General features: G+C 39.2%; 1 protein-coding gene across 1 annotated transcript; it reads left to right on the forward strand.

The window, feature by feature from the left end:
- Positions 1–10,925: 10,925 nt before the first annotated feature.
- LOC122123290 (zinc finger protein 883-like) lies at positions 10,926–13,019 on the forward strand. Its single transcript, XM_042697650.1, has 2 exons — positions 10,926–12,380; positions 12,465–13,019. Exons 1-2 carry the CDS (start codon positions 10,926–10,928, stop codon positions 13,017–13,019), a joined length of 2,010 nt encoding a protein of 669 aa, XP_042553584.1.
- The last annotated feature ends 1,161 nt before the right edge of the window (positions 13,020–14,180 follow it).

Here is a 14,180-nt window from a genome sequence, read left to right on the forward strand (position 1 = left end):
AAGAGCCAGTTAAAAATGATGTGTCATGCTAATTGTCAGTACATCTGTGTTACTCCTCTTAAATATGATGGAAATATGACTTGTACCAATATCCAATGACATATTTGAGGAATGTTGCCCTGTGATCATTTAAACTTAGGCATTATGCAGCTTCAGGGTCAGATATCTGGTATTGGTCACTCCACCATGCAGGCTTAGCTGTATCAGTTCTCCATTACCTGCAGGGATTCGCCTGGGGAAATAGCACTCTTTTTGCTATTTCTTAGGCATTTTCGTGTTTATTGTTTTGGTATTTTTTTTTTCTTCCATTCTTCCTGAGATGGATGATCTGCCGATTTTCCAGGTTCAGGCTGATAGACACTTGCTCAATTTACAAAATGAAAAAGGGGGAAGTGGTGCAGACCCATAGGTGCCAGGAGCAGGCAAGGTGTGAGCAAAAGCTCCACAACCATGGACTCCAACCTTCAGGGCTATAAGTACTTGCCCTTTTTGTAGGAGGGAGTGTTCCTTTTAGCTTCTGGGCCTAGGGGCTTACCTCTAGGAGTTTGTTGGACAAAGGTTGAACTAGAATGAGGAAAGATGCATATGGTATGCACTTGTTGACTCAGTGAGTACTAGAACAATGTGATGCAAGCACTGGACCAATCTGGAAAGTGTCTATAGCTAAGGTTATTGCTGGAATAAAGAGAGATTCATCATTGGCCTTCTCTCAGTCTGTTCCATTATCATCCCATCGCCCTTCCAGAGCACTGTTGGTGTTGTGGCTGTCCCGCAACAGTGGTAGAGTACTTACCTAACATGTATGAAGCTCTGGTTCAAGTCCTCAGTACCACATACATAGAAAAAGCCGAATGTGGAATTGTGGCTCCAGTACTAGGGTGCTAGTTTGGAGCAAAAATTTAGGGACAGTGTCCATGCACTGACTTCAAGCCCCAAGGCTGGAACATAAAAGAAAAGAAATGCAAGCTGAGTGCTAGTACCTCATGTCTTTAATCCTATCTATTCAAAAGCTTGAAACCTGAGGATCGCAGTCCAAAGTCAGCCTGGGCAGCAATGTCTGTGAGACACTTATCTCCAATAAAAACCAGAAAACCAGAATTGGTGCTTTAGCTCACAATGTAGAGCACTTGGCTTGAGCTGAAGGGCTAAGGGATGGTTCCTAGGCTCACAGTTCAAGTGGCATAACCAAAAACCAAACCAAACAAAACAAAAGGATAAAGGAATAAAGAAATTCATCACAAATGTAGGCTTGAACCATGAAAACTATATTTCAGGGATGTGAAGATGGTTCAGTGGTAGTGTGCTTGCCTTGCATGCATGAGGCCCTTGGTTCGATTCTTCAGCACCACATAAGCAGAATAAGCCAGAAGTGGCACTGTGGCTTAAGTGGTAGAGCACTAGCCTTGAGCTGAAGAGCCGAGGAACAGTACCTAGGCCCAGACTTCAGGCCCCATGACTAACAGAAAAAGAAAAGAAAACTATATTTCACAGGTACTCTTGGAAGCACTCCAGTTTTATCTCTTTGTCTCTCAGGAATTTAGTTTTAGGAAGGATTTTTTTTTTTTGGTTGTGGGGCTTGCACTCTGGGCCTGAGCACTTGTCCCTCACCTCTTCAGCTCAAGGCGAGTTCTCAACCTCTTGAGCCACTGTGCCACTTCCCAGGAATTTAGTTTTAAAGAATGAAATTATTTTTTCTTTATATTGTTAGAAGTGCTTTTAAGTTGAAGTCTATACATTCAAATATGCTCTTTGATTCCCATTTTCATGAGGAATAGTTCTGGTCTACAATAGGGACATGTTGAACCCATACACTGGAGAACTAAAATCAAAAGGGAAAGTTTCCAATCCAATCTTTCCCAATTATTTTGATGGAAGGGAATACAAAAAATCCCAATAAACATGTAAGAGACAAGGGTAAGTTCTTTGATAAGAGAGAGGGAGACTGTTGTAGACCCTGGGGTGCCTGCCAGGAGCAGACAAAATGTGAGCAAAGGCTTCAGGGCCATTGACTCCCACCCTCAGCACTGCAAGTCCTTGCCCTTTCTTGGTTTGAGGAAGTGTGTGTTCTAGCTTTTTGGCCTGGGGCTTTAACTGTCTGGAGGCTTGGGTGGAAAAGATGTATTGAAATAGAATGAGGAAAGATGTGTGCTGTTTGCACTTTTGGGCACAGTGGGTCTAGACCAATATTACACAAGCATTTGAGAAATATAGCTGAACTGTGTCATCAGCCATCTCTCTGTCTCCTTAATTATCATCCCATTGGCTCTCAGAGCCTTGCTTGTGCTCTGATGGGATTGCAGCAGGAGACAAAAGATTTATTGCACATTTTAATGGATAAGGTCTGAGAAGACTAGTCTGAGGTCCCTTTGATATGTAGCCTAAAGCTACTGAGAGGAACTGTTAGGATCAGAGAAGAGGTAAGAAGTTTAGAGATTTTCACATGCAAAAGGAAAAGACAAAAGCAGACTGGTTTGCAAGTGATTAAGCTTCACATCAACATAGCCTAGCCTAAATTTCACTCTTCTATCCCTCCTGCATTCATTCCTGACACCCTAAACCACTATCTCTTTGAAGGGAAATGGAGGTGATGTTCCATGTTCATAAGAATCCCTGTGAGGAAACTTTTCACTACTTACTTGAACAAATTCTTACAGGAAATTCAAATAGAGCACAGCAAATGCTCACAGACAGTGCCCAAGTTCTGAGTTCAAGCCATAGGACCAACAACAAAACAAAACATAAAATCCTTAAATGAAATGCAAAATTCAGACAAAAACAAAAATTCATTTGATTTAATAGATAGAATTGGGGAGTTTCTGGAAAATTAATTGTTAGATTTTGAAAATCCAAATCACCAGAAGTATTATGCTGCATACTTACCTAACAATCTCACTATTTTATGCCAGTGTTTTCATTACAGCAATGGGAAATGACACAGGTATAAGTTTATGGTTGTGAATACTTTTTTTTTTTTTTTTTTTTTGGCGGTTGTGGGGCTTGAACTCTGGGCCTGGGTGCTTGTTCCTCAGCTCTTCAGCTCAAGGCGAGCACTCTACCACTTGAGCTACAGCACCACTTCCGGTTTTCTAGTGGTTTATTAGAGGTAGGAGTCTCATGGTCTCTCCTGGGTGGGCTGGCTTTGAACAGGGATCCTCAGATCTCAGCCTCTTGAGTAGCTAGGATTACAGGCTTGAGCCACCAGCACCCGGCAATATCTTTGTAAAGTAGGATGGGATATATTAAAAAACTTTAAGACAAAACAGAGATATAATTTACATTCAGCAGAACGCAGGCATTGAATAAACAGAAAGGTCTAAGCAACGCAGTCTCATAACCTCAATTTCATTATTAAAACTAAGAATCAAAAAGCCAATGTATCCAATTCTCCCCATATATATCCATTTTCTGGTTGGTCTTATGTATTTCAAGAGGAAACAGGGGTTTTCAAGAAGAAACTGAACTTAACTCCCACAGCAGGGAGAGAAAAGTCCCAATGCACAAGAGCACACTTGTTCCCAGGTATGTAGCAGGGTGGCACGGAGCATTGTGGGAATTTAGTCACCAAGGAGGATATTTTCTTTGAAAGTCCTGGGTTGCTTTTGTTTTTTGGAGGGTGGAGGTGGGGCAGAAGATGCTTTTGCACATGCGTTCCCCGCCCACCACCTGCATTTTAGTCTGAGTCTTCCAGATTCTTTTCCTTTGCCTTGCTGCTGGAAGTGCCCTGAAAGACAGTTTGGCCTTCCACAGGTGGAAGCCAGGAGGCTGGCGCCCAGCTCTGTGCAGTGGAGCTTGGGAGCTGTAACTTGAAGGAATCTCAGGCTTTGGAACTGATGTCAGGTAGGAACTGTGTGATTGCCACGGCAGTCTCCCCTCCACTGGTTTCTGTTTGGTTTTCTGTTACTGTTTCTTTGGTGGGGCTTGAACTTTGGGCCTGCAAGCAGCATTCCTGAGCTCCTCAGCACAGAGGGAGAGCTTTATACTTTAGCCAAAGCGCCTACTTCCCTCTCCACGATTTTCTCCAGTCTGGAGTTGATAATTTGTTCGAGGTTCAGGAGTTTGTGCTGCCATTAGCCTCTAGGCCTTCAGATGCAAGAACCTGGTTTCCAAATGTCTGAGAGCAAGCTGGGTCATTGTCCAGACGAGGAGAGCCCAAGAGCTGTGCATTTGTACTCCAAGACCAAGGGATACTTCTATTAACACATGTGATTTTATTTGCTTTTCCCAGGTGTAAGAGGAGTACAGGAAGAATTCTAGTGAAATTGTGAGATGTATGCCTGCCTTGAGTCCTCTTACATTGCAGTTGTATTTGGGGCTTCTGTGTTGTTTCTCCTAGAGATAATTTAATCTGTTTGGCTTGAGTTTTTAATCTCCTGGGTTGAGCTCACAAGTATTTGTACATGACCCTGTTTCTAGAGACAGTTGTACATGGGATATTGGAGTAGTGAGTGCTGGTCCTGTATTTTTAGGAATGAAGCCTAGCAATGTTTGAAGGAGAGCACCCTATGAATAGGAATCTCCATCCTAAATGGACAGACCTTGTCAATTCTGAGAGGCCCTAAAGGGAAGAAGAAGAAAAGCACAGCAAGGGGACGATGTTGCTAGCTTCCCTTGCCTATTACAAAAATTGTTGCTACTTCCCTTAGCACCAGATTCACCTGGTACTCTTTCCTATACCACTGTCAATCACTTTGTGTTGTTGAAAGATTTAAACTAATTTCCAGGAATTGTGATGCGCTGGACTGAGGAATAAGCCAGATCCATGTTATGAGAGGGTACCTGAGGCTGTGGTTTAGGATGGTGGGGTAATTGTTATGACAAAGTATCTATTAATGTAGTAATCCCTAATACTCTTCTTGATAGTTTATTCAGCCTGTTACCACTATGATTTTTAGTGTGCAAACTTATGTTAAATGTCCCATCTAAGGATTTGCTAATGCTAGCTCTCATTGGTTGGTTTTGCCTGGTAGTACGGAAAGTATTGGTCAGGGAAATTTGGCCTTAAAAGAAAAATCACAGAAGAAAACTTGAGGTAATATGTCTTACTCAAGGTTGTATGCTTTGTAGGTGTTGCTTATCTTCAGGTGTGTCACTCCTATATGGAGTATTTTATGTTGTATCTTTAGGATGGTCAAGGTTCTTTCCAAGACTGTTTAGGGAAATGAACATTAGGGACTTCTCAAACCTGGGTTTACCTCATCTTTACTCATGTCCCTTTGGCCAAAGCATGTTAAATGGCAAATTGCAAGTCATTGCATAGGTGTGCTATGGATACAGTGAAATGTGCCATTTGACAACCATTGTTGAAATATTATAACACAAGAAATATATTCTGTAGACATTTTTTCTCTAAATTGGGTGAAAACACTGTGCTACATCATGCATGCTTTCCCTGGTGTTAAAATATGTAAATGAATGAGGTAGAACACAAATTCCAATGGATTCCTAGGATACCTTTGCATTAAAAAAGCAGTTCCTACATCCCGAAGTATATTCAGTAATAAATACTTTTAGTGGAACTGTGATATGTTTTTGCTTTCAAGTATTCAATAATATTTGTGGGAACATTCATTTCTTCGAACTTAATGTGTACATAAACATAGAAATTAGTTTGTTTAATAATATCTATCTGTCAGGAAATGGACTGCATTTGTGTTTCTTGGAAACTTTAATGCTCAGCCTGAGACATTAAAGATTCTTCTAGGACAACTTTATGGTTTTGCAGCCCATGTATCATGTTTGCAAGAGAAAATTCTGGACCCCAAATCTCACAGATTTATTTCTGAATATGTCATTTGCTTTATATCCCAGCCGTGCTTCTAGAGTCTTCTGTTCATTGTCAGCAGCAAGACAGAATGAATGGATCTCTGGTGAGTTTTTTTTTATTTCTCATTTGTTTTCCATTCCATTATATGAACCTAAAGATTTCCAAGAATTACAAACAATACCAACCACACAGATTCAGCCTCCGGAATGTATTCATAAATCAGAAAAAGATGGCTTGTAGATTAGGAGATAAAGATTACTTGTAGGTTTAGCAGATTAAATGGTTATATTCTTTCTAAATTGAATTCAGATTGGCTTCAGAATGTCTAGGTTTCAACTTGTCATAACATGTAGTCATACCTGTTACCTGATGAAGTGCCACTGAGCAGGTTACATCTCATGGAAGGTGGAGGGTAGATTGCAACCAGATCTCATTCTCATGAGTAACATTAAACTATCTCAATGAAATTTTCCTGGAATTGCTGAAATAGTGTGGTCATACGCACCTTCGTGTGTTCTTAAGGAATGATTAACCTATATGTACTTAAATTACTCTCCATATATACTTCTTGGACTACTTCATGGTCTTGGTCTTACTTGAAGCTGAGGCTATATTTGTTGCTAAAATTTATGTTCTATTTTCAAAATCTTGTTTGTTTTCTAAAGTATCCTCACAAGATTTCTTTCCTCTATAATCTCTCTCTACTTTTGGTTTTCTACTCACTTGTGTTGGTTATTTTTCTCTTTCTCTCTCTTTGTATCTATCTTTGAATCATTTTTTCTTACTTTTCTCATTCTCTCTTTCCTCCATATGTCTCTCAGTTTTTTCTTTTCTTCAATGATCTATCTGGGAACTAGTTTTTCTTAGTGATCAGCTTTATGTTGCTGACATGGCTCTTAAGATTGACATTTTTCTTACACACTGTATAGGAAAATTGTTGCCTAGAGAGTTCTACAGGATTCCAGAAACAAAGAAAATTAGAGAAACACAAAAACATAAACAGATAGACTTAGGGGAAACCAGGGTTCTGAAGCCTCTCTGGCACTTGGTCTCTGGTTGCCAGCAAGCAAGCGAAGTTCCTTGAGTTCACACAGGGAAGATTACCATTGATAACATGCAAAACTGAAGTATCTATATTAATATTACAATCTGAGCCACAACACGTTGTGAAGAAAACATGTTTCCTTATTCTCCTGAGACAGAAGACTGGCGCCCAGAGAAAATGCAGACATGAAGTTCACCTTACCTAGCCTTCAAGGTGAACAGCAGCTCAGTTTCAGATGCTATCTTTCCAACAGTAAGGAAAAGGCCTGAACTCCAATATCTTAACCATCTCCAGAATTCTCTTTTAACCCTTCTGTGGCCAGCTCTCAGTTCTCTCAGTGCTGTCCGGCTGGAATTCCAACCTCTCAAATCTTTTTCCCCTTCAGCTCTACTTCAGAGTTCCATACAGAAAAGTACGTCTTTCCTCCAACTGATAAACTACAAGAAAATTTGATTTCACCTGATTCTGTTATCTTTGGTCTAACTTCATTTGTAGTGGTATTCAGTTTTGTTTTTCCATCCCACTACTTTTAAATATTTTCATTCACTACCAGTATAAGATAGGTAGTTTTGATAAAAAAAAAATAATACAGTGATGAGTTTTTCTCTATTAGAAATATCATTTGTTGTAAAATCTCACAGATATTTGCTAGGAATTGATTTTGATCTCTGAAGAATTTCACTATTAACTAACAAAAGTGGAAATATATCTTTAGGGATCTACTGGAGAAATGACTCAGGAATATTTAACACATTTGAGCATTTGGTCATATTTATCATTTTTGTCATCTTGAGTGTTCTTTGACTCTCTATCTATTTGCCTCCACCTTCCATGAAGGCCTATTAAAATGAAAATCTTCTCAAGGAATATTTTATTCCCCTCCCACCTATATTTTGTGTTGTAGAATGTAGGCAAAGTTTACAAAACATCATGGTAGCAGTTCTTTTTTACATAGGAAGGAAATATCAGGGTATCTAAGACCACATTTCAATATTTAGTATTTAAACCAAACATGGTTAACCTAGGATATTTTTATGTGGGAACTAAATCAAATCTTATAAGGGCCCAATAAATCATTAGCTACTTTCTGGAGTACTGTTACTGTTTTTTAACATTCATGTGGACACTGCTTTTCTTTGATCTAGTAATGTTCTATGCTCTGTATACCATGTGATGTCCTGAATGTGTTCTGCTTGCTTATGAGAGTACTTGTTAATAGAAGGTCTAAATAGGATTTATGGTGAAGCAATAAATGTAAATGCATAGAAAATATTTGTTTAATTCTTTGTTACCTACTGATATATACTAAAATTTTATCAAAAATAATAATATAATTTTTTGGACACCACCTTAGACTTAATGTCATCATGCCAGATTATTGTCTCCTTAGAATTTTTATCTTGTCTCTATTGCTAGCAGCAGAAATGTGTTTGCATGCATTAGGGAATCTGTAACTTTTTATTGGTCTTGGGGCCTGAATTCTTGGCCTGGTTATTGTCCATCAGCTCTTCAGGTCAAGGTGAGTGCTCTACCACTTGAGTCACAGTGCTACTTTCAGTTTTCTGGTGGTTTATTGGAGATAAGTGTCTCATGGACTTTTCTGCCTGGGCTGGCCATGAACCTTGATCCTCAGACCTCAGCCTCCTCAATAGCTAGGATTACAGGCATAAGCCACCAGTTCTCTGAAAATCTGTGTATTTTAGTTGCCAGGTTTATGTATTGTCAAATATTTCTAATTTGCTATTTAATTTTCCCAGTGAAAAGATAACATAGCCAGCTGCAAACATTTTATGTAAGACAAAAGCATACCTGCAGCATAATGAAATTCCAGATTGGAATTCTCATGACCCAGGTCTAATTTCTTGATGGAAATGTGCCATTACAGAAGCTGATGTCATTTGATGATGTGGCTGTGTACTTTACCTGGAAGGAATGGCAGGATCTGGATCCTGGTCAGAGGACCCTTCATAGAGAAGTAATGCTGGAAACTTATAACAACCTAATGTCCTTGGGTGAGCAAAGGTCACTTTTATTTGGAAGATCAAGTGCTTTTATTTTAGTAGACATTTGACTATGTTATTTAGGTATAAGATTCCAGTCCATTCCCTTGTAAAAAAAAAAAACTGCTAGTATAAAAGCCAGCCAAATTCAGGTCTGGGAGCTTGATGTGGTTTGCCTTTCACACTACTGCTTGAGCCAAAACTCTATTTTGGCTTTTGTTTTGGGGTATATTCTGAATTTCCATGCTCAGGTTGGTTTCAAGCCTGCCTCTTCTGATCTTACCTCCTAAATGTAGGGTTAGAAATGTAACCCTTTGGACCATTACATTTTGTTTTTTAAAAAAAAATTCCAGTCCATGGGAAGTGTCATTTCTTTCTAAGGGAAACTTCAACTTCATTATGTGTAACTCATGAGCTAATTTTATTCTCAGTCTTTAAGATTTCTAATCAGTAGTTGGACAAAAGTTCTAAACTATGATCCACTAATAGGAGACTGACTTTCCAGACTTGAGGTGATTATTATAGGTGGATCTACACTCTAGATAGAATATACATTACTACTGTCAGTATGATCTGGAAATCAGTAGGTGAAAGTGTGAAAGTGTGTATTTGTAAGCCAAACCTGACATAGGTTGCATTGCTTCAAGCTTGGAATCCTAGATACTCTGTAGGCTGAGATCTGAGGATTTTGGTTTAAAGCCAGCAACTATAGAAAAATGAACATGAGACTCTTATCTCCAATTAACCATTCAAAAACTAGAAAATGTAGCCAAGACACAAACTAGTAGAATGCTAGATTTGAGCAAAAGAGCTGAGTCCAAGCCACACTTTGGGAAAATAAACCCAAAGCTGGGGGAAAGTACACCATGGAGCTGTTAAGAATTGAGAAACCATGGACTGGGAAGGTGGCTCAGTGGTAGAGCCTGTGCCTTGCATGCTTGCGGCCCTGTGTTCGATTCCTCAGCACCATAAAAGCAGAAAAAAAAGCCAGAATTGGCATTGTGGCTCAAGTGGTAGAGTGCTAGCCTTGAGCTTAGGAGGTATGATACAGCGCCCAGGCTCATAGTTCAAGCCCCAAAACCGATCCCACCCCCCAAAAAATAAAACAATTGAGAAACCAGATTTAGGAGCAACCCAGTGAACAGGATGTCTGCAACATTACATTAATGATGACACAGCAAGAACAATAGTACTCCACTATTTCTTACTCACAGGGCACTGTGTTCCTAAACCTATATTGATTGTGAAGCTGGAGCAAGGTGCAGAACCATGGATGAGAGAAGGCTCAGAAGAGAATTTCACAGGTGAGTTAAAGCATCTTGAATAGTGATGTTGGGTCCAGAGCCCAGTGGGTCTGTTTATCTTGAGCTGTACAGAGCAATAGTTTCATAGTGCCCTTCAGTCATGTATGGAAGAGAACTAGGTGATCCTTTGTCTCAAGGAAATGTCAATCCAGAATTCTCGTGGAGACTAACTGAATTTGATGTTCCAGTGTAGTTAATGTTAGCACTTCTCTTTGTCTGTAGAGAAGTCATTCATAAAGAGAAAAAGACAATAAGAAATGTAGGAAGGAGATCTCATTTTAAACTAGTATTTTGCAGGTAGGAGGAAAATAGGATCAGGACAATTTCTTATCAGTGGTGCTGGGCATAGAGGGAGATTCAGAATGGAAGCATTAAGAGTATGGAGATGAATAATTTGAGTAAATATTTCCTTGAGAAAAATACAAAAATCTGAAATAAAGAAAAACATTTTCCATTGTAAAATGTCAGTACTACTTTCTTAATTACTACATTGCAGAGAAATATATATATTCTGCATAAAGCAATGCTTTGATATTTGAAAATATTGTAACAGAATGTGAGGAAATATCTTTACATTAAGGAATTTATGGATCTCATTTATGTTTTTGTTTATTTTTCTATTATTCATTTTAGATGTCCCAGAAATGGAGGATGTGATTAGCACCTGCCAGAAACGTCACAATAAATATCTCTCTGAAGTAGCAATCATGAATAGTAACCCAGGGGAGGAAAAAGTGAGACTTATAAGAAGTTTTCATTTGAGCTCCATACAGAAGTCAGAACTGATTAAGAATAATGGCAACTCCTTAGAGATGAGGATAGAAAAGGTCACTGGCTGTCAGAGCATGGGTATTTTCAGTGAACCTGGTAAGATGTGTGCTGCATATAGTACTCATGTGTCTTCTGTAGTTGACGAATGTAAACAGTGTGAAAAGTCTTTCACTGAGAAGAAACACCCTGTTGTCCCTCAGAGAAAACACACAGGAGAGAAATCTTATGAATGTAACATGTGTCAAAAGTCTTTCAACCAGAAATCAAAGCTTACTGTCCACCAGAGAACACACACAAAAGAGAAACCTTTTCAATGTAACATTTGTGGAAAATCTTTCATATGCAAGGCATATGTTACTAGACACCAGAGAACACACACAGGAGAGAAACCTTATGAATGTAACAAGTGTGGAAAGTCTTTCACCGAAAAATCAAAGCTTACTGTCCACCAGAGAACACATACTAGAGAGAAACCTTATGAATGTAACGTTTGTGGAAAGTCTTTCATCCAGAAATCAAAGCTTACTGTCCACCAGAGAACACACACAAAAGAGAAACCCTTTGAATGTAACATTTGTGGAAAGTCTTTCTCCTGGAAGGCATATCTTACTAGACACCAGAGAACACACACAGGAGAGAAACCTTATGAATGTAACATGTGTGGAAAGTCTTTCACCTGGAAGACATACCTTACTGTCCACCAGAGAACACACACAAAAGAGAAACCTTTTGAATGTAACATTTGTGGAAAGTCTTTCTCCTGGAAGGCATATCTTACTCTCCACCAGAGAACACACACAGGAGAGAAACCTTATGAATGTAACAAGTGTGCAAAGTCTTTCACCCAGAAATCGATGCTTACTAACCACCAGAGAACACATAATAGAGAGAAACCTTATGAATGTAACGTGTGTCGAAAGTCTTTCACCGAGAAATCAAACCTAACTCGCCACCAGAGAACACACACAAAAGAGAAACCTTTTCAATGTAACATTTGTGGAAAATCTTTCATATGCAAGGCATATGTTACTAGACACCAGAGAACACACACAGGAGAGAAATCTTATGAATGTAACAAGTGTGGAAAGTCTTTCACCGAAAAATCAAAGCTTACTGTCCACCAGAGAACACATACTAGAGAGAAACCTTATGAATGTAACGTTTGTGGAAAGTCTTTCATCCAGAAATCAAAGCTTACTGTCCACCAGAGAACACACACAAAAGAGAAACCCTTTGAATGTAACATTTGTGGAAAGTCTTTCTCCTGGAAGGCATATCTTACTAGACACCAGAGAACACACACAAAAGAGAAACCCTTTGAATGTAACATTTGTGGAAAGTCTTTCTCCTGGAAGGCACATCTTACTAGACACCAAAGAACACACACAGGAGAGAAACCTTATGAATGTAACATGTGTGGAAAGTCTTTCTTCTGGAAGGCATATCTTACTAGACACCAGAGAACACACACAGGAGAGAAACCTTATGAATGTAACATGTGTGGAAAGTCTTTCACCTGGAAGACATACCTTACTGTCCACCAGAGAACACACACAAAAGAGAAACCTTTTGAATGTAACATTTGTGGAAAGTCTTTCTCCTGGAAGGCATATCTTACTCTCCACCAGAGAACACACACAGGAGAGAAACCTTATGAATGTAACAAGTGTGCAAAGTCTTTCACCCAGAAATCGATGCTTACTAACCACCAGAGAACACATAATAGAGAGAAACCTTATGAATGTAACGTGTGTCGAAAGTCTTTCACCGAGAAATCAAACCTAACTCGCCACCAGAGAACACACACAAAAGAGAAACCTTTTGAATGTAATATTTGTGGAAAGTCTTTCTCCTGCAAGACATATCTTACTCTGCACCAGAGAACACACACAGGAGAGAAACCTTATGAATGTAAGATGTGTGGAAAATCTTTCACCAAGAAGTCAAATCTTAATCTCCATCAGAGAACACATACTAGAGAGAAACCTTTTAAATGTAACATCGTGGAAACTCTTTCTCCTGCAAGACATATCTTACTCTGCACCAGAGAACAAACACAGGAGAGAAACCTTATGAATGTAACATGTGTGGAAAGTCCTTGTCTTGGAAGTCAAGCATCAATGTCCATCAGATAGTACACACAGGAAAGAAACTTTATGAATGTAATATGTGTGGAATGACTTTCACCTGGAAGTCCAACCTCACTGTCCATCAGAAAACACACAGGAAAGAAACCTTATGAATGTCATATTTGCGGAAAGATTTTCAGCCAGAAGCTACAACTTACTATCCACCAGAGAGCACGCACAGGAGAGAAATTTTATGAATGTGACCTATGTAGAAAATCTTTCATGCAGAACATACACTTTTCTGTCCATCAGAAAAAAACCAACCAGAGAGAAATGTTATGTATGTAGCAAGCATGGAAATTCTTTCACCTGGAAGGCACAACTTAACATCCATCACAGACACAAGGAGAGAAACCTTATGAATGTGACCAATGTGGAAAGACAGCTTAACACACATAAGTTGATTCACACAAATGAAATAACTTAGGATTGTACCAAATGGGAAAGTCTTTGGTCTGTAAGAATATTGAAATTGCAATACAGAACCAATACAGGATAGAGACCTTATGATATAGCAGATGTGGAGTCCTCGAACTACAAGACACAGCTAAGGGTTCATCACAGAACACACAAAACACACAGACACCCATACACCCTCACACACAAAGAGGAGAAAAATCATATGTAAAAAAAATGGAAAGGTTTTCTAGAAAAAGTCATAACGGTAGTAAAGTCTTTCTTGGAGGGGTAACAATGCTAGATAGAAAGTGTATTAATGACCTAACTCATATAATGGTATAACCAATCTATACAGTATCTTTACAATAAAATATATATTTAAAAAATATGATGGATTAATAAAGACTAGAATCTCTGCATTTTGTCTTCTTTTTTTGTGGGGGTGGGGGATCTGGTCGTGGGGCCTGAACTCTGGGCCTGGCTGCTGTCCCTCAGCTCTTCAGCTCAAGGCTAGCGCTCTACCACTTGAGCCACAGCACCACTTCCGGCTTTTTTTTTTCTTTTTGCTTATGTGGTGCTGAGGAATTGAACCCAGGGCCTCGAGCATGCAAGGCAAGCGCTCTACCACTGAGCCACCTTCGCAGCCCTGCATTTTGTCTTGGGGGAGAACCCCAAAGTGTCTTCAGTGCTTGCACTTTTCTTTAATTAATCACTGGTGATGAAAAACTTGTGATTGATTCACTCTTAGCCCATTTAGTTGTTCTGCTG

The sequence above is a fragment of the Dipodomys spectabilis genome, unplaced genomic scaffold (assembly GCF_019054845.1).
Source record: "Dipodomys spectabilis isolate Male_0828 unplaced genomic scaffold, ASM1905484v1 ptg000227l, whole genome shotgun sequence".
Taxonomy (NCBI): Eukaryota; Metazoa; Chordata; class Mammalia; order Rodentia; family Heteromyidae; genus Dipodomys; species Dipodomys spectabilis.

What these genes read in the sequence shown, in the direction of transcription:
- LOC122123290 (XM_042697650.1), top strand. Translation starts at nt 10,926, where the DNA reads ATGAGGATAGAAAAGGTCACTGGCTGTCAGAGCATGGGTATTTTCAGT. An exon ending in AGAAACCTTATGAATGTAAC is followed by an intron (nt 12,381 to 12,464) that starts ATGTGTGGAAAG and finishes TTTGAATGTAAC; the next exon opens with ATTTGTGGAAAGTCTTTCTC.